Here is a 19,938-nt window from a genome sequence, read left to right as displayed (position 1 = left end):
AATATCTTTTGGTTGTTTGATCAATCAATTTGTTATTTGTGCAATCAACTATTAATCCAAAATGATTCAGAAAATCATAACCTAGGAGAGGTCTGGTAGTTTCTGCAATGAGAAAGGTCCAAGTGAAATCACGCCTCAAGTTATGAAGTGCCAGGTTTAATACTGCTTGACCGGAACATTCAATGTTCTGACCGTTAGCTGACACAATTGAGATGTTTGTTGGGTATATAACTATACCGCTTATATATTTTCTTGGGATTACAGATATTGCAGCTCCCGTATCCACAACAAAATTCAATTTTATAGCTCTTAACCGTGCGGCTACTTCAAGAAGCGGCGAAGATGTGTAAGCTATCACGCTTCGCCGGGTTAGTTTTCCGATGTTTTACTAAAAGCAGGGGAGGCAGGACGAGAACTGGGTTGCATTTGTACATTCCGTTTGTCTGGCCATTTACACCATGGTTTGCAATATTTTGCACGTTCGGCAAAATATAGATGTGAACGGCAGATTTTGGGTCTCTAATCCTTGTTAAAAGGACGAACTCCATTTGGACAATTATATGATTTTTGTGACGGATTACTTTTTCTTTGAGATCCGTCATCACTCTGGTTACGATGGTTTTGGTTCCATGATATCTGTTGTATTTGCGCGGCTTCCTGTCTATTAAAATATAACAACAGGTCATCGGACATTTTTCCAAGTCTTTCCATATCGAGATCAATTTGTGCTGCTACCACGGGTTTGATCGAATGAGGTAGGGCTTGGATGAACTTATGTCGGACAATGTCTTCTCCAACACCAATTCTACCTGCTAACGACATGAGTTCGTTCAAATAAATCGAAGGACGTCCTGTCATGATTGAAGATGACATTAGTTTGTCCAGCATTTCAGGCTTTGATTTTTCATACTGATTAATCACAGCATCTTTTAACTTATCAAAGTCTTTTGATTCCAGTATGCTGTTTTGTAATTTTCCAACTATATCCGTTGGTAGTGACGCGAGAATATGATAAAATTTTTGTCTTGGTTGCTTAATGTTCATAATACTGAACTGGGCTTCCATTATTGAAAACCAAGCTAGTACATTTGAATCAATAAATGCCGGAGTTTTCATCGCAATTGACTGCACTGGTTTATCTTGTTCTGCTGCCATGTCGACTTCGTTTTCTGCCATTTTAGTTTTCCCTTTTGTTATTCACACTTTTGCTGTATGTTGTCTTTTATAATTTTGTTATGAAGATAGGTTTTTATGTTAAAAACTTTTTTTTTTTTTTTTTTATTCAGAAGGATTTGTTTTATCGTTTTCATACAAAATTTTTTTTATTTTTGTTGAATTTCCATAGTTTTTCGCGACCTTGGTGAAATTGTTTCTTGAGTTTTTTATTTACTTTTGTTGAAATTCACATCAAAAGTTGGTTATTTGAAGTATTAGAAGGCAGTTTTTTTGTTTGTTTGTTGGTCCATGGTGAATTTGTAGTGAAATTATTTCTTGGGTTTTCATTTTGTTTAGTTTCATTGAAATTCACATCAAAAGATTGGTTACTTGAAGCATCAGAAGATAGCCTTTTTTTTTTTTTTTATAGAAATGTTTGCGTGTTCAAAATAATCACGTCGGTGGGTCGCCAGTTTTGGCCTTTTTTAATTTTTCTTACTTTTGTTTATTATTTATTAATTAATTTTACTATTATTGTGGGGAAAAGAAGTAAAGAGAGCAAGACAGAGAGTCGAATTTACGATGTTCTTTCGTAGAAAATATATCAACAAAATAAATACAGTTAACTCTCAATTTACAAAAAAAGATTTATTACTTATTAGGAAATATTTCAATGAAAATAATAGTTAATTTATGAGTGAACAAAAGGAGGGAATTAGTTGAGATTAAGGAAGTTTTAAAATAATTATTTACATAAAATTAATTAAAAATGAGCATGCGATAATAAAAGGGGGAATACAAAAGTTAGTTACTGTGTCTGTGTGTTCGCCCACATTGTTTTATCAGCCGACTCGCCTGCTACGTTCATAGTGTTGTCGCGTTAGTTTTGAGCTGCAGACAGTAGTGATATATATATCTTTCAACACTATCTCTGAATTTTTGTTAACTGCCCTTTTTTTGGAAAATACAGAGGTTTTTAAAGATTTTCACCGGCTCCCAGACACATAATTTCCGACAGCCCGGAAAACTCTCTGATTGGTCAAAAAAAATCAAAACATTGAACCTCCAGAGCAATTCAGTAAAAAGAAAAAGGGCGCCTCTAGCCGCTTGCGCAGAAAACGTCTCGGGGCACTTGAATTTTCGGCAGCGAAAGAGTGAACATCGTAGCTCACCATAGATGCAATTCTCTACCTGTATAAAAACCAAGTACGTCCAAGTATGGAGTACTGTTGCCACATCTGGGCAGGAACTGCTAGAAGCACCTTATTCTGCCTTGAGAGAGTTCAAAACAGACCTCGTAGCCTAGTGGGGGGGCCTTTTCTCTTCTCCTACAACCTCTTCACACCTGTGGAACTCTTCTCCGTTTTCCTGCTTTTTAACTGACTATAATATGGTCGTCTTCAAGTCTAATGTAAACAAATTCTTGATTAGCCGTCTCCTTAAGTAATCCAATTTACCAAATTCCCACTACTAACGATTACTACGACATTTTCCCATTGTCTACTGTACACTCATTAACCCTTATCCTCGAGTGGCCTCCAGGTCTTAATAAAAGGTGACTCCTTTGTAAAAAAAAAAAATATATATATATATATATTGCTACTTGGCATTCTGTAGATGTTCAGCGTGAATGGAGAACCCGCAATATTATTGTAGCCCTTTTGTTAAAACTGTAAAAGTATTTATCTAAGTAATCTGGTTAATGTAGTGTTAGAATTTATTTGGTTATTACGGTTTGTCTCCAATATTCTTATAGGAGACTGTGACATGTTTCGAATGTACGGACATTCGGCGCGAACGGAAACCTCACGATATCATTATACCATCTTTAAACAGAACAGATACTACTCTTGGATCCTAGCCAGAAGACTAAGAAGGTATATTTTAGTTTCACGTATGGCCCAAAACTGACATGATTTATGATTTATCTTTATTTAATTTTCTTTTCTTTTCCATTGCTTCTCGATGATCGGGAGATCCTATTTATTGGAGGAGAGGGTGGAGGATGGTTGCCTGCTGCGAACATTAAATTAGCGCATCTATATACTAATTTAATGTTCGTAATATGTAATCACCTTCTATCTCACTTTTAATAAATAAGATCACCTGATCGAATAATTTATAATGTGGAAATTGTGACACACGTACGTAGATACGTTAAAGGGACTGCGGTATAAATATATAGATGCTTGAATTCATGTTTTGAAACGTCATAAATATATGACGTCACACCAAAACTATAATTGTTTTGTTAAGGTAATTTTTTCAGTTCTACTTACGAGAAAGTCCAAATATATAAGTTGGTAGAACCTCAAACTGAATATTTCAGAGTTTTGCTTTCGATTTTCGTTCACAGTGTTACGTTTTACATTAAAAAAAAAAACTAGGTCTTTATACGTGGAATAGTTATCGTCCTTCTCTTTTACGAGTTTCATTCATCTAATCTTTTTCTTCATCTTTTAATAGTCAGCGATAAGCTCAAATATCTGTTATAGATATAATTAGATATAGACACAGGGGGACACACTTAAAATAACCCGATGTCTCTAATCTTTCTCTTACAGACCAACTGACACCACAAGACAAAGTGCAATTCTTTTTCCAACAATAGAAAAAAGATTTTTCTCGTGTTATGGCGAGAAAGATACAGACTGGTTCAGGAATTTTTTCTGGTCAGATTAATCAAGATTTTGTCTTATTAGTGATGCTCCCGGTGCAATCGAAGAACTGGAGAAAGATTTTCGTCAAGTTGCATAAAAACGACAGTTAAACACGGGAATGGAGGAATAATGGTATGAGGAACTTTTACTGCAGCAGAAGTTGGGAAACTTATTAGATGTGAAAAGTTAATCAATGCAACGCAATACATTCGATTATTAGAAACAGGACTGTTACCAAGTATCCAGAAGCTGGGAATATCTCAGAACATTATTTTTCAACATGAAAATGCCCCTGCACACACTGCTAAACTCACAAAAAATGGTTTTCTGATAATTTAATTGATATGATATTTTGGCCAAGTCAAAGCTCCGATTTAAACCCAATCGAGAATATTTGGTCCATAATATCTCGTGCATTGGATGGAAGAACTTTTTCGAATAATGACAAACTGTTGTAAGCTGTGCAAAGCGAATGGAATAGCATCTCCTCTTCAGTGTTCCACTTTGGTTGAGAGCATGTCTAAAAGGATTGATCTTTGAAAGAAATCAAAAGGGAATGCGATTTCATCCTAAGCATTTCTTAAAGTAAATGTCTTGTTCTGTGTTATTAGCCTCCTTTAAGTTAGCTTTTAGTGCAATAAACTGTATAAACTTTGTTTGGCCCAGTTTTTTTGCTCACGAGTGTATATATATATATATATACACCAGAGTCGTTCCAAAAGTAACGTCTCCAACGTTTTAATTCATACACTTAAACGTTGAAGAGCTACATAAAGGAGAATGGTGCCATTTAAATGAGCGACCTTTTGCGCTCCAGAATTTATTTTTCTACATAGTCACCAACATTCTCAATACACTTTTGTCGGTCCCCTTTTGATACCACGGTTATAAAAGTCCGGAGCGTGCTTTGTCACTCACATCTCTGTCACCACTCTAAAATCGATGGACCCACCTCCTGTGTTGAAATCAATTCTATCGGCCTTGTAAACGTTCGATAGGTGCCGGTTAATGTTGATCGGTTCAATAATTTTTGCATGGAAGATATTAATGGCGTATCTTTGCTTCTGACGCACTTCCATGACAAGGGTTGCTTTCTCAGAGTCTCGCGCCGTCAATATTTGCAACAGAGTGGTGAAATTTTAGATTATGTATGCATAAGTTCAGCCTTCATAGTAATACAACTTGCAATGCCCTCGGACTCGGTTGAATAAAAAATATAAGGCATTGTTTTGGAATCGTTCCTCCTCAATACAATAATTTTCACTTTTGGAATACAATAATTTTCACTTTTGGAAGACAATAATTTTCACTTTTGGAAGACAATAATTTTCACTTTTTGAAAGACAATAATTTTCACTTTTTGAAAGACAATAATTTTCACTTTTTGAAAGACAATAATTTTCACTTTTTGAAAGACAATAATTTTCACTTTTTGAAAGACAATAATTTTCACTTTTTGAAAGACAATAATTTTCACTTTTTGAAAGACAATAATTTTCACTTTTGGAAGACAATAATTTTCGCATTAATTTTCAGTCTTGAAAAAAAAATTCAAAACTAAAATCGTTTTGAAATTGTTGAAAAGTTTTTTGTTTTCCTTAATTTGCCTTGTCGATGAAAACGGTTTCGATATACACTCGAAACTTCCTTTGATTCTTTATATTGTTTTTTTCTTTTTTTATTACGATAATGCGTTTCCCTTATAGCGTCGTCATGGCTACCGTATTGACGACTGTAATCTGCATTATTTCATCGAAAGTTGTTACTGACCGTATCGAATATCGGGTCAACGGATTTATATATTTGATTCATCGAAATGTTGAGAGTGAAACGCGTATGACCACAGACCTGAAATGTTATCCGTTTCGAAATCCGTTCGATAGCAAGTTCCAAAAGAAAGAACAGCAATAATTTATTTCTGATTGTGTATATAATATATATTATAGGCGCATAAGCCTGAAGAGTCCTAGAGTGGATGAAACGCGGAATATTCAGTGTAGCTTAATCGCCATATATATATTTTATAACTTACTAACTATATATATATATATATATATAACTTTGGAAGAATGAGATTTAGGTAAAATATTTTCTCATGTTTTTCCTTATAAGGGAAATGGATTCCATATTGTTAATTGTTAAAATGGTTTTATTCAATAAGTCTGACGAAAGGCTGTTTTTATGAAAATTTTCAAACGGCATAATGTTTGAATTTGTCCGAATAGTCTTGAAACAATTGTAACTAATGATGAAATACACTATTTGTTACTAAATTGTATTGTAGAAATAAATATAGAGATTGTTTTTTAATTTACTTATATATATATTTTTCCTAGTTACGTGGTAATTTGTTACAAGTTAGGTGGGCGGACCTTTTTTTTTTACATATATTAAACACATTTATATATACAAACACATATATACATTTTCAAACATTTCAAAACGTTCCGGCTACACTCATAATTAATATTATTTATTTGAGGCTTCCTTGTTTTAATGTTTCGAAGAATTATGGTAGAAAATACAAGAGTACTGCAGAGTGAGAGAAATGTAAATAGGCTAAGAATACTCGAAGCAGTGTACATTAAAATAAAGAAGCCTCAAATAAATAATATTAATCATGAGTGCAGCTGTAACGTTTTGAAATGTTTGTGATAAATATTTGAAAATGTATATATATGTTTGCATATATAAATGTGTTTAAAATAAATAAAAAAATAAAAATAAAAAAGTCCGCCCACCGAACGTAACAAATTACCACGTGACTAGGAAAAAATGTATATATAAGTAAATTAAAAAAACAATCTACATTTATTTCTACAATATGCCTGAGGATGATAGAAGTACTTCTGTCGAAAGCGCTCGCGATTATGGATCCAACATATACAATTTCGAGAAGAACACAGAAATTCAGAAAAGATAAAAAGGAAAATTGTAAAACAGAATAATTCCGTGCTATTCAATAATATTTGTCTAAATGAGAAAATGCTGCCTATATATATATACAATATATATATATATATATATATATATATATATATATATAGTCTTTGAAGTTTTTAACATTTGAAACCACACAAAAAATTATTTTTTATCATTCATTAAAAAAAACATCTAGTCAGTAAGTCATTTAATCACCTGCAATCACTGCATCAACTCTCAAATTTACTATAATACCCATTTTTTTATTTTTTAAGGGATCATCAGTTGTTTACCATGAAACACTGTTTCGGGGATTTAAAAACAAATATATATATAATTACACACAATTATTTGCAGAGCCAGCCATCGTCGCAGCTCACAATTATATATTATCTCATATTCTGAATAATATATATATATATATATATATATATATATATATATCGGAAAATATAGATATTCAATTATATATACACTTCTATCCAATCTACCACTGTATTCCCTGTTTAAAAAAGATGGGTCCTCTATAGTATCAGGCCTGACCGAATGGTTAATTGTAGGCATAGACCGATTCATACCATCCAAAAAAATTCCAACAAAAACCTAACAGCCAGTCATGGTTCTCCCCAGAATCTGCTGCTGCCATCGCGCACAGAAATCACACCAACGTAATAGATGCAGTGAGACTAAAGCTGCCTTCGGGACTGCCAGCAACCACTGCAAAAGAGTAATAAAAAATGCAAGAGAGCTATATGCTCAGTTTGTTAAATTCAAAGTAGCTGAGCAGCGGCTTGGTTCCCACCAGTTTTGGCAAATAGCAAACAGGATCCTGAACAGAAGCATGCGTTCTATCCCAACCATCATCAATGGACCTGAGGTCATCTCGTCAGCATCAGACAAAGCCAAACTATTTGCCAATAACTTTGCAGCTAATTCTACCCTATGCGACGAAGGCCATCAACTCACCATATTTCCTCCTATAACGGACAACACGCTTTGCAACATACAAATATCTGTGCGTGATGTCGCCAAGCTAATCAAGAACCTTGATTCCAGTAAAGCAACTGGCCCTGACGGCATTTCAATCATTGTGCTGAAAAAGCTTCAACTAGAACTTGCCCCCATACTTACAAAACTCTTCAAGCGTTGCCTTAAAGAGAAGTGCTTCCGAACACCCTGGAAAACCTCATTAGTATGCCCTTATTTAAGAACTCGGGTGATAAGTCCTCTCCCTCTCAGTACAGACCAATAAGTCTCCTGTGTGTCATGAGTAAGCTGCTGGAATTCATATTAAATAGAGAAGTAGTCAACCACCTCAGCAGAAATGACCTTCTTAGTGACATGCAATATGGTTTCCGTTCTGCTAGATTTACAGCAGATGTGCTAACTGTTATATCTCATAGGATTAGCGAATCTCTTGACAAAGGCTTCCTCTCTAGGGCAATTGCTCTTGACATATCAAAGGCCTTCGATAAGGTATGGCATAAGGGCCTACTTCTCAAGATTTCCAGCTACGGTATAACTGGAAATGTTTTCTCGATCATAAAATTATTTCTCTCCGATAGGCTGATAGGAGTAGTAGTTGATGGGCAGAAATCAGAGGCCATCAATATTAATGCTGGAGTCCCTCAGGGGTCTATCCTAGGTCCAACTCTCTTCCTGATCTACATCAATGATCTCCCAAAACACATACTTAAATTATTCGTTGACATTTATGCTGATGACACGACCATCTATGGAAACACATCAAAGGCCGTAAATGACAAAGTTCTCTCAGATACTCTCTCCTCTGATCTTGAGCGCATGGTACAGTGGGGGAGGAGGTGGCTGGTTACTTTTAATGCATCTAAAACCAAGCTCCTATCTTTACATCATCAATGCTCTGATCCCCATCTGGCATCAATTGATATGGGTGGCTCTCGTCTAGGGGAAGCTCCATGTTTTGATAAGCTTCTGGGCTTGACCTTTACTCCTGACCTGAAATGGAATACGTACATCAAGTCAGTTGCCAAGATCGCTGGAAAAATGGTAGGATCTTTCTATTCTCTATCTGTATAAAAGCTAAGTACGTCCAAGGATGGAGTACTGCTGCCACATCTGGGCAGGAGCTGCTAAAAACAGCCTATCCTGCCTTGACAGAGTACAAAATAGACTTTGTAGCCTAGTGGGTGATGCCCTTTTCTCTTCCCTGCAACCTCTCTCCACAGGAGAGACGTTGCGAGCCTGTCTTTGTTTTATCGTAACTACCATAGCAGGTACTCGTCTGAACTCGAATCTCTGATCCCTCCCCCTCGCCAATCTTTCACGAAAAAACACCCACCTAGCTGAAACCACTGTCAAACATTTTCCCCACTCCTTATCTGTGCCAAAATCAAAATGTAGATTCCGTGAACAAAGCTTCTTTCTTAGAAATGCACGTCTGTGGAACTCTGTTCCAGTTGCCTGTTTCCCACCTAACTACCTGGATATCTTCAAGTCCAATGTGAACAAATTCCTGATGAACCGCCTCCTTAAGTAAGACACTATATCAAATCTCCAACACTAACGTACTGTACATACAATAACCCTTATCCCCGAGTGGCTTCCGGGCCTTGATAAGTAGTGACTACCTTGTAATATATATATATATATATATATATATATATATATATATATATATATATTCAGAATAATTATTACACGGCCATAGAACGTCGCAGTTCACAAGAGCCAATAAAGCCAGAAAACTGGAAGTCCAAGAATCGAGTAAATGAGGGCGTAACGCGAGTTTTGGTCTTTCGGTTTGTTGGCTTTCTTGGCTTTCGTGAGCTGCGACGTTGTCTTGCTGTGGAAATAAGTATATATTATTTCTCATTTTTAAAATTCTATGACTGATTGCTCGCTAGGTTAGCGTATCGTGATGACATCATCCTTACGGGTATAAAATTCCCACTTGTGAGATGTTGGCTTGGGTTATAGCTGGTTGCATGACCACGTCCCTTATTTTATTTGATCTGTGTAAGTTAATAGGCATGCTTGTGTGTGTGGCGTGCTTTTTCTCAGTTGGTAGAGTGCTCGCCTAGCATGCAAGATGCTTGGGTTTCAAATCCCGAGTTAGGATGTGTCTAACTAATGCGCCCAGATGAGGGCGAAACTCGAGTCTTGGACTTCCAGTTTGTTGGCTTTCTTGGCTCTTGTGAGCTGCGACGTTTTCTGGCTGTGAAAATATGATATATATTCTTTCTAGTCTTCTATTATCTCGCTCTTTTACCCCTCACTCTTTTCCATTCATTCCTATATCTAAACACAGACTCAAATTCGCACCCCTATTGCGTCTTCCTTATACAGAGTGACCCCTCAAAAAAACAAAAGCTAAATGGAGGCCATCTAGAACATATGCTGTAGAACGGAGAAAAAAAAGGCCAAAGAACCTAGTGTTTTGATGTGATGTTTTGAATATAATAGACTAGTTATGACCAAAGTTTCATTTCATTCGGAAAAAACACTAAGAAACGGGGCCTAATTAGAGTTAGGGCCCGTTTTTTTTTTGGGGGGGGAGTCACCCTGTATACAAACAAATAATATTTTTCACAACATTTGACGGAACCTTATGATATTAATTCCCTGTGACGAGGAAAACCTGATATTTTCATTGCAAACTTTGCTTTCGTATATGCTGTATCGCCTGAAGATGTATCTAGTTACTAATAACTAGCTGACCGAAACATGCTCATGACTGTGTAGCAATATATTACTGCTTATGTAAAAACAAATAAAGATTATACTCTGCTCTGCTTCAGTATTGAGCACTCTTGTATCAACCTCGCTAAACTTCATTGGTTTCGTAACCTCCGGAAAACAATAACCTCGGAGATATATATATATATATATATATATATATATATATATATATATATATATATATATATAAAATGGGTTAATAAATTCCAACGAAAGAAAGATGTATATTTAAATAAGGGAGTAGTCACCAACAATGTATTTTTTAACATTATTTTATTATTCCGTGTCTTGGTTTTTCATTGAGAATTATGTTTGGATCATTGTAATAATGTTTTTAAGTCATTGAAATCGTTTACGCACGTTTCAGACGGTCTGATGCGTCCTCGTCAGAAATTATTTTCAAATGTGTAAAAATGGCGATTTTCGTAGTTAGTTTGAAGTTTTTCCAAGGGGTGGAGGCTTGTAAGTGTTTATTATACATTGGTATGCTGAATTTTTATTGCTTTTTTATTTGGTTTGTCCAGGGAGATTTTGACCTCGCTGTAGTCAGTCGCTATCTCTTTCTGCTAATGTGTTTTTCTTTTCCTTTAGGGTGGGGTAGGGTGTGTGTGTGTGTGTGTGTGTGTGTTTATGTGTGTGTGCACGTGTGTGTGTGTGTTTGCTTTTATTGGTTTGGGAATGTGTATATTGTTTTATAGTATTTTGGGGTTATTTGCTTTCTTAGGAAGGCGGCTGTGGTCCGAGGTCGTTATTAATGTGTATGTGTGGGGAGGGGGGACTGGCTCTTCTGAAGTAAGTGTAGGGGTGCTTTCATTCTATTTTGATATTTATTTTTTGGATTCTTGGATTTTAGTATTGTGATTTTTCGTTTTAGTCTTATATTATGTTTGTTAAGAAAGAGGGGTGTATTTAAAATAGGGGATTTTTTAATGTTTCTATTGGTTTGTCTCTCCATGTGGGTATGGCCAGACCCAGGATCAGTTCCTAGTGTGGGGAAGATTTTGTTCCCCAGAGGGGGACATTGGGGGGTGTAGGTATGAGAGGGGGATGATAGAAGGGAAGATAGTCGTTTCAGTCATGAGGGGGGTCTCCTCCCCTGACTGAGGAGGGAGCGAGGTGTTGGAACAGATATTATACTATGGTTCTAGGTGTCTCCTAGTGTTGTTGGTTTCGAGGTTAAGTAGGGTTGGTATTGTTCAGTGTGTTGTATTAGAGATAGGGGTGTTATGTCTGTGTGTGGTTGTATGCGCGCACGTATGTGTGTTTTAATGTGTCGGTTCTGATTTATGTGTGGGTGTGTATATGTGTATGTGTATGGTGTGCATGCGAGTGTACCTTGCATTTCATGTTTTTGTGTGATGGTATTAGGTTCTGTTCAGTTCAGAAGTGAATTTGGTGATGAAGTTTTTTTTGTCTGTTTGGAAGATTGGCATTATTTTGAAGCTGTTTCCACTGCATGTGTGTACGTGTTTTGAAACATAGAGGTGTCTGTTATCTGCAATTTTGATGTTGTTCTTATGTAAGGCCACTCTATTGCTGAAATTTTTGGTGGCGGCTATGTAGGATTTGTTGCATGTTGTGCATCTTAGTGCATATACTACATTTCTGGAGGTGCAATTTAGATCCTTTTTTATTTTGAATGTTTGTGCTGGGTTTTTGAATGTGTATGTGTTACCTTCTATTATTATGTCACATACTCCACATCGCGGTTTGTTGCATTTTGTAACTCCTTTTGTAGTATGTGGGACGAGTTTTGAGGAAGTTAGGATGTGTTTTTAGTTTTTGGGTTGGCGTTTGCGTTTTATTACTTTTGTTGTTTTAAGTATGTTGTTTAGTTTGTCGTTCTGATTGAGGAGGATAAGGTTTTTTGTTATCTGTGTGAATAGTTCTGGGTTGTTTGTGTTGTGTGTAGAGACGTATGCTAGAATTTGTTCTTTGTTGTGTTCTTTTGGGGTTCTTAGTTGGTCTATCGGAATTTTTTCAGCCAGTTCAATACCTTTCTGTATTAGTGGTAGTGGGTATCCTCTTTTCCGCAGTGTTATTTGTAGTTCATTCAGTCTAGTTGAACGGAGGTGCCTGTCTGTTACTATGGTGCAGACTCTACGTGCTAGGGAGTAGGGTATTGATTTTAGACAGTTTTTAGGATGGTGGCTTTTGAAGTGGAGGTATTGTTGAGTGTCTTTGGGTTTGTGGTAGATGTCTGTGATTATGTTGTTGTTTTTTATTGTTACTAGGATGTCTAGGAAAGGTAGTTCTGTGGAGCTTTGTTCTAGTGTGAAGTTTATTTTTGGTGTAGATTTTGTAGCAAAGTGTGGAGTTCTTTGATATCCCCCCATGAGGTTCTCCAGAGGATAAAGCAGTCGTCTAGGTATCTTTTCCAAGATTTTATGAAGAGTGTTTTTATATTGTGTCCGTACTTTTGCTCTATCCTTTCATAAAGGGTCTCTTCTAGGAAAGCGAGTGTAAGGGTGGCATATGTCGGTGCCATTTTGGTACCCATTGCTGTGCCTAGTATTTGGATGTAGTTGTCTTTATTGAATTGGAAGGAGTTGTTATTGAGGATTATGTCGATGCTATCAATCACGAATTGTTTATTGAATCTGGGGTGTAAAGTCTGTGTATGTTTGTCAATCCAATATGCGATAGCTTCTTTTCCTAGATTGTGTGGGATATTGCTATATAGGCTGCTAACGTCGAATGTGGCTAGTATAGTCCCATCGTCTACTGTTTGTGGTAGGGAGCTAAGGAAGTGTGTGTTATCTCTTACAAAACTTCTGACTAGATTGGTGAATATATATATATATATATATATATATATATATATTAGCATGGGCGCCAGGCGTTGCCCGGGTGTTTGGATGTGTATGTTGAGCAAAAAAAAAAGTGGTAGTAGGAAGGCAGGCTCGAACCCGTACCGCAAAGGAGGAAAAGAACGGGGTAAAACCTAACGTTCATGCTGTTACGACCACCGCCAAACCGGAAGCAACATTTTTTTAAAATTAAGGCTAGACAATCTAAAGGAGAGGATAACTTAAAATATCGGTGAAAAAAGTGACCCCCTCCTGTAGAAAAGGGCCTTGTTGAAGGAGAAGATATTATTGTTTGTAGCCAATTTTTCGATATTTGTCGTATGAAAGATCAAACTTTAAAACGATATTGATCTTGGTAAAATCCGTCGCCTCTATTGAAAGTTTAAGGCAGACATGCAAACAGACATACATACATACATTTATATATTGGTAACTAAAAATTTTCAACACAAACTGATGAAAAAGCTTGCCCTATCTCTGAATACCCTTTATGTAAAATTTCAAATATTTAGACACAGAAATTGTCTGAGTAATTTGGAAGAGACCGTAGAGGTTAATTTTTTTAACTTTGACCCCTACTATGCCCCTTTAAATTTTATTGTTTTGGGCTCAAATCAAGTTAAGATAGATCCATGTCCAAGGAACCTATATCTAAAATTTCAATTGTTTAGACACAAAATTGTCGGATGAGTTTGGTAGAGTTCTCAAAGGTCAAATCGTTGAGCTTTGACCCCTTAATCACTAAATTTCTGGCCAAAAACTGATCACATCGATTTTTCCAACTCTCAGTACCCTGTATATCAAATGTCGAGTCTGTAGATTAAAAATTGACAGAGTTATTGCGTAGGGAAATGTACACAGATACACAGATACACACACAGGCACTTTCACTAATATATATATATATATATATATATATATATATACATATATATATATATATACATATATATATATATATATATATATATATATATATATATATATATATATATATGTACAAGCACGTCTGATTGAATACGACGGAGTTATTCTTTTTCCCGAGCTTTCTGGATCTCATTTAACACCGGGACATATATACTAACAGAATTTAATAACTAAAAAGAAACAAAATAAATAAACTATAAAATAGGAAAATCGAAATTATAAAAATAAAAATAATTCGCCCCAACCCTCCTGCACCCTCCTTTATTGTCAATAATAAAAAAATATATATAAATACACTAAGCCTCAAAGGAAAAGAAAAAGAAAACAATTTCTCCTGATGATAATCGGATGCACCTATAGAAAGCGCTGGAGAAGAATTTGGGCGCCATTTTATATAACATGCCTGTCGAAATTTATAATGGAAAAGATATCCCGAAAGATTGGTAAAAGAATAACTCCGTCGTGTTCAATCAGACGTGCTTGAATGACTTGATGCCAAAACACACACACACACACACACACACACACACACACACACACACACATATTGGTATATTTAAGCAGACTTTTTCATTCAAGCAAATACTATTAAATACAACGGAGATACTTCGCTTTATGATTCTTTTTTTATTTTTTCGATTTTCCGTAATTTTTTTATATCAAAATCGAAAATATTAATGAACGTTCCATAGTTATCACGAGCGCTTTCGATTCGACTGTTAATCATCTTCAAATTTTTAATCGACTTAGTGTTTAACAAAACTTTTTATCGACTCTTTATAGGTTTTTAACCTCCTATCACTCGATATAATTTATTGTGCATTTTACTTTTCACTTTTCTACTTTCCATTTTCGCTCTTATTCACTTTGCCCTCATAAACTCTATGAATTACACCTGAAGATGATTCGCAGTCGAATCGAAAGCGTTTGTGATAATTATGGAACTTTCATTTTCGATTATGATATAAAAAGATCATACGGAAAATCGAAAAATTAAAAAAAAAAAGAATCATAAAGCAAAGTGTCTCCGTTGCATTTAATAATGTCTGCTAGAACCACCAATAGTTATGGCTAAAGATACATTACCTGAAAGTACTTTGTTCAAACTTCTCGGTTTAACGTTCACAGGGAACATGAATCAGAACAGATATATCGATAACATTGCCAAAGTTGCTGCAAAGAAGGTGGGCTCTCTTTACTGTCCTAGAAAGTTGCTTACGTCTAAAAGTATCCTGTACCTCTACAAAGCCATCATTCGCCCATGTATGGAGCACTCTTGTCAAATTTCGGCTGGTGCATTTGCTACTAGTTACTCACTCCTGGACAGAGTTTAAAAGAGAGTCGCCAACCTGATAAGTCCTCGACTGTCATTTAAGCTTCAACCTCTGTCCGTCCCATCGACGAAATGTTCCATCCCACTGCCTATTCTACAAGTATTTTAATGGTGGATGCTCTGGCAAACACGCGTTTGTATCCCCTCAATGTAAATACCCCGACAAACCCGACAAGCAGCAAAATCACACCCCTACACAATAGCGATCCTTAGATGTAATTAAGTCTTCTATTCTAATAGTTTCTTCCCAAGAACTGCTAGACATTGGAATTCCCTTCCGGGTTCCTGCTTCCTCAACTGTACTGATATGCAGAAGTTCACGTGTAATGTGAACAGACATCTTGCTGCTCAACTCTTTACATAGTATCCCTGCAATTTGTCCCTGATAGTAGCCCCCTACATCAAAGCGGAAATGTGCCTTGTATGGGGTGAAAATTTTATATATATATATATATATATATATATATATATATATATATATAAACACTCTGTATGTGTGTGTGAGAGTCCGTTCCTTATGAAACAGCTGGCCCATTTTTTTAATATCACACAAATGTACTTTATGCGTCTGGCAGTGTTCTTAGATAGGTGTTGTATAGGAATGTCTTTGATAAATACCAATAATCGAAAAAATCCGATGGAAGAAGGAACAGACGGTCTTTACCAAAGTTAACACTTTATACATCCTAACATTACAAGTGAAGTTGAGAAGTTTTATTACCACAGAAGCCGAATCTAGTAAGCAATGTCCTGTTCTTTTCCTTACAGTCTCTTTCTATCAGAAGAGATGTTATGAATCTACCTCTACTTTATCATTATGCTCATGGTAGATGCTCGACTGAGCTTCAATCTATGGTCACCCCCGCACAGTAAAACATTCACAACAAACACTATCAACAATAACTCCAACTCCATCTGTGCCTAAAACTAAACAAAAATTCAATGAGCAAAGTTTCTTTCCTAGAACTACTGGCCCGTGGAACACAATACTGCTGAACCGCTTCCCAACTGACTATAACATCGTCGCTCTCAAGTTAAATGTAACAAGTCCTAGTTGCGCCGTCCTCTTAAGAATCAAGTTCCACCCAATTTCTATCATTACCGATCATCATAGTGTTGTCTCACCGGCCAACTGACATCCATTAACTCTTATCCTCGAGTTGCATTTGGGCCTTAATAATCAGTAACCCTCTTGTTAAAAAAAAGAGAAAATAGCACCGTAATAATAATGTATACAAAAAAAGAAAGCAAATCAATTGAAACGAAAATGCTTTAGTCAAAAGAGTTTTTTTTTTTTTTTTTTAGAAAAAGGACCAAGATTAGTTAATCCATAGACGAATGATCATATTTTTACGGGTAATATGCTGGTTGCGTAATCCTATTGATAGTGTCATAGGTCAAACGAGGTTAGCCACCATAAAACGGGAACCAGGATGTTAGAGCCCGTATCCTGTCACAGAAATAAACTCTGACTCATTTGGGTCAGAATCCGTTACCGTATCCTCATCCTCATCTTCATCCTCATCTTCATCCTCATCCTCATCTTCATCCTAACCAATAACGACAAACCCTCTAGGATCGACAAATGTCACTTAACTCCCAAAAGGTCATGTTTAAAATGGCGCAAGAGAAAAGGAAAGAAGATAGAAACAGAAAAATACAGCGTTTGTATGCATCTCTACTATTATATAAAAGGAGCATTGTCTGTGTGTATGTGTGAGAAAGTTTCCTATAGACTTTGAAACGACTGGGCCGATTTTTATGAAATTTCGCACAAATGTACTGGGAAAACTGAAAAATGAAAGAGAAATGGGATGCCCTTTCACCGGAGTATTGCTATAGACAAAGTCAAGGAATGCCCAAATGATTACAGGCTGTCAAATTGCAGAAGGGTTATGCTTTTTTTAATTCAATTTTCACCCCAAACAATGCACAGTGCAACTTTGAAGTAGGGGGCTACTATCGGGGACATAATTTGCAGGAGTATTATGAAGGGAGATGAGTGGCAAGATGTCTGTTAACATTACACTTGAACTTCTGCATGTCAGTACAGTTGGGAAAGCAGGAAACTGGAAAGGAATTCCAAAATCTAGCAGTTCTGGGGAAGAAACTATTAGAGTAGGAAGCCTTCCTACATATAAGAATCTCTACTGTGTAGGGGTGGGATTTTGCTGCCTGTCGGATTTGTCGGGGGTATTTTCGTCGAGGGGGCTTGTAGTTCGTCAGAGCATTCACCATTAAAATACTTGTAGAACAGGCAGAGGGATGGAACATTTCGTCATACATGGGCGAATGGTGGCTTTGTAGAGGTACAGGATACGTTCAGGCATAAGTAACTTTCTAGCACAGGAGAGAGAGCCCACCTTCTTCGCAGCAGCCTTGGCAATGATCTCGATATATCTATTTCAACTCATGTTTCCTGTGAACGTTAAGCCAAGGAGCTTGAACGAAATACTTTCAGGTAATGTATCTTTAGCCATAGCTGTTGGTGGTTGGTAAGGTTTCATGTAATTTTTAAAGAAAACGAGCTTTGTCTCGGCAACGTTGAGCATTACCATTTCTTTTTGTATGGATGAGAGAGAGTTTCCTATGGATTCTGAAACGACTGGACCGAATTTTATGAAATTTCACACAAATGTACTGGAAGAACTTTGGACCAAAATTAAAGAGAAGTGGGATGCCCTTTCGCCAGAGTATTGCTGTAGACGAATTCAAGGTATGCCCAAATGATTACACGTTGTCAAATTACAAAAGGGCTATTTTGTTCCTATTGTATTTGTGTTACAGTAATGCTCCAAAGTTACATTTAAATAACAATTTTCCATTATTTGCTCCTTTCCCGATGCGGGTGTGAAACTCAGCATCCAGTGAAAGGTTGTTGGAAGTGGCGGAGCCTCTAATATGTACTCGCCAATGGATATGCAGATGACGTTTCTAACATCTTGAACCATAATATTTGGGGGGGGGGTTTAGGCTTATTGTCAGACCAAACTCGTTGCAAGCATGGACGAGGCGATCAATGAGTCGTTGGAGGGGTAACGCTGCATCATCCGCGAACAGCATTTCCCTGATGAGGGGCATGCAAACTTTAGTTTTGGAGTGTAGACGGGCCAGGTTGGAAAAGGCTTTCATCTCCTCTTGTGCGAATATAGACGCCAACTTCAGTTTCATTAAAAGCGCATAGTAGCAAGTGGGGAAAAATGTGCCAAAAGGAGTTGGGACAAGAACAAGGCCCTGAGGATGGGGAAAAATTGCGAAAGTGATCCATTGAACTTCATGTCTTTATGGAAAGAGGTTATCATTCCTTCATGTCCTCAGGAGTTGAGGGAGACATCCTATTTTTTGCAGTAGTGCGAAGAGGCTGCTCCTGCTAACTAGGTCAAATGCCTTTGTAAGATCAATAAAAGTGAGGTACAGTGGGTTCCTCTGCTCTCGGCACTTCTGTAATTCTTTCAGGTTTTGCCTCACCACTCTTTGAGAAGAGGTTAGCTCAATGCTAATCGCTTGATAGGCCTCTATCTGGGAATGCCGACCGGGCTGTCCAGTCATTTTTTACAAGCTAGAGTGCTTTTCCTCTAAATTGTTTGCTTTTCATCGCATACTTTCCCGACGATGCGTCACATCATCCTGCTGTGGAGGTTGGATAAAGATAATTTGACAAATTTATTCAACAACTTACAGAGCAAATGGTAAAGTAGACGCCGCTGTAATGCAAGATACACTTATTTACCTCTCAAAACTGTCATGGCGGATCTCTCTTCTCTACAGCTATTGTGCTGCTGTTGTTGTTACTGATATTGTTGTTGTTGTTGATCAGACATGGGTCCTGCGGATGTTATTTTATTTAACACCAAACAGTTATCTGCCCTATAATTACAACTGGTTCCTTTTATCTCCAACAGGCGGCTCTGGATCAGGAAAAAGCACGTTTATAAAACAAATGCGACTGAAGTATGGAGACGGATTCCCCGAGGGTGACAGGTGTTACTTCAAGCCGTTCATTTTCGAAAACATAACGCATGCGCTTCACCGTGTACTTGATCACATGATCTCAATGAATATTGATTTTGTTGACGGGAATATGAAGGTAAGATTTTTAATTTCATACATTTTTCAGCATAACTTATTTTTTAATTTTTATTTTTTTGAAGACTATTATTCTCATCTCTTTTAGTTGTTTCACGCCATTTCGGCCAGCTATTCCTCTGGCCTTCATCAGGTGGTAATCGCGACGGGATAAAAACTTCAAATCTCCAAGCTGCATCCTCAGCAATTACTGCCTTCCATAGTTGTTGTCGTCTCACCAAGTTTTGGCCAAGTAAGCCTCTGGCCAGCTTTGGATAGGATTGAAACCGCTATCTTCAGACAATGCTCACCTGGAACCGTAAAGATTCAACGTCTCTATCCACTG

At 36.8% G+C, this 19,938-nt stretch overlaps 1 protein-coding gene across 2 annotated transcripts in view; it reads left to right on the top strand.

Annotated features, from left to right (window-relative positions):
* LOC145246077 (guanine nucleotide-binding protein G(o) subunit alpha-like) overlaps window positions 1-19,938 on the top strand; it is a 388,154-nt gene that overhangs the window by 263,723 nt on the left and 104,493 nt on the right. For both annotated transcript variants that reach the window (XM_080107929.1, XM_080107930.1), the window contains exon 3: window positions 19,430-19,614. In XM_080107929.1, the coding sequence (XP_079964055.1) occupies window positions 19,430-19,614 (185 nt within the window). The remainder of the gene's footprint in view (window positions 1-19,429; window positions 19,615-19,938) is intronic.

Source organism: Euprymna scolopes, chromosome 23 (genome assembly GCF_053919585.1).
Source record: "Euprymna scolopes isolate OS-2025 chromosome 23, ASM5391958v1, whole genome shotgun sequence".
Taxonomy (NCBI): Eukaryota; Metazoa; Mollusca; class Cephalopoda; order Sepiida; family Sepiolidae; genus Euprymna; species Euprymna scolopes.
The sequence above is the reverse complement of the archived record's forward strand: the minus strand, read 5'-3'. Positions and strand labels throughout refer to the sequence as shown.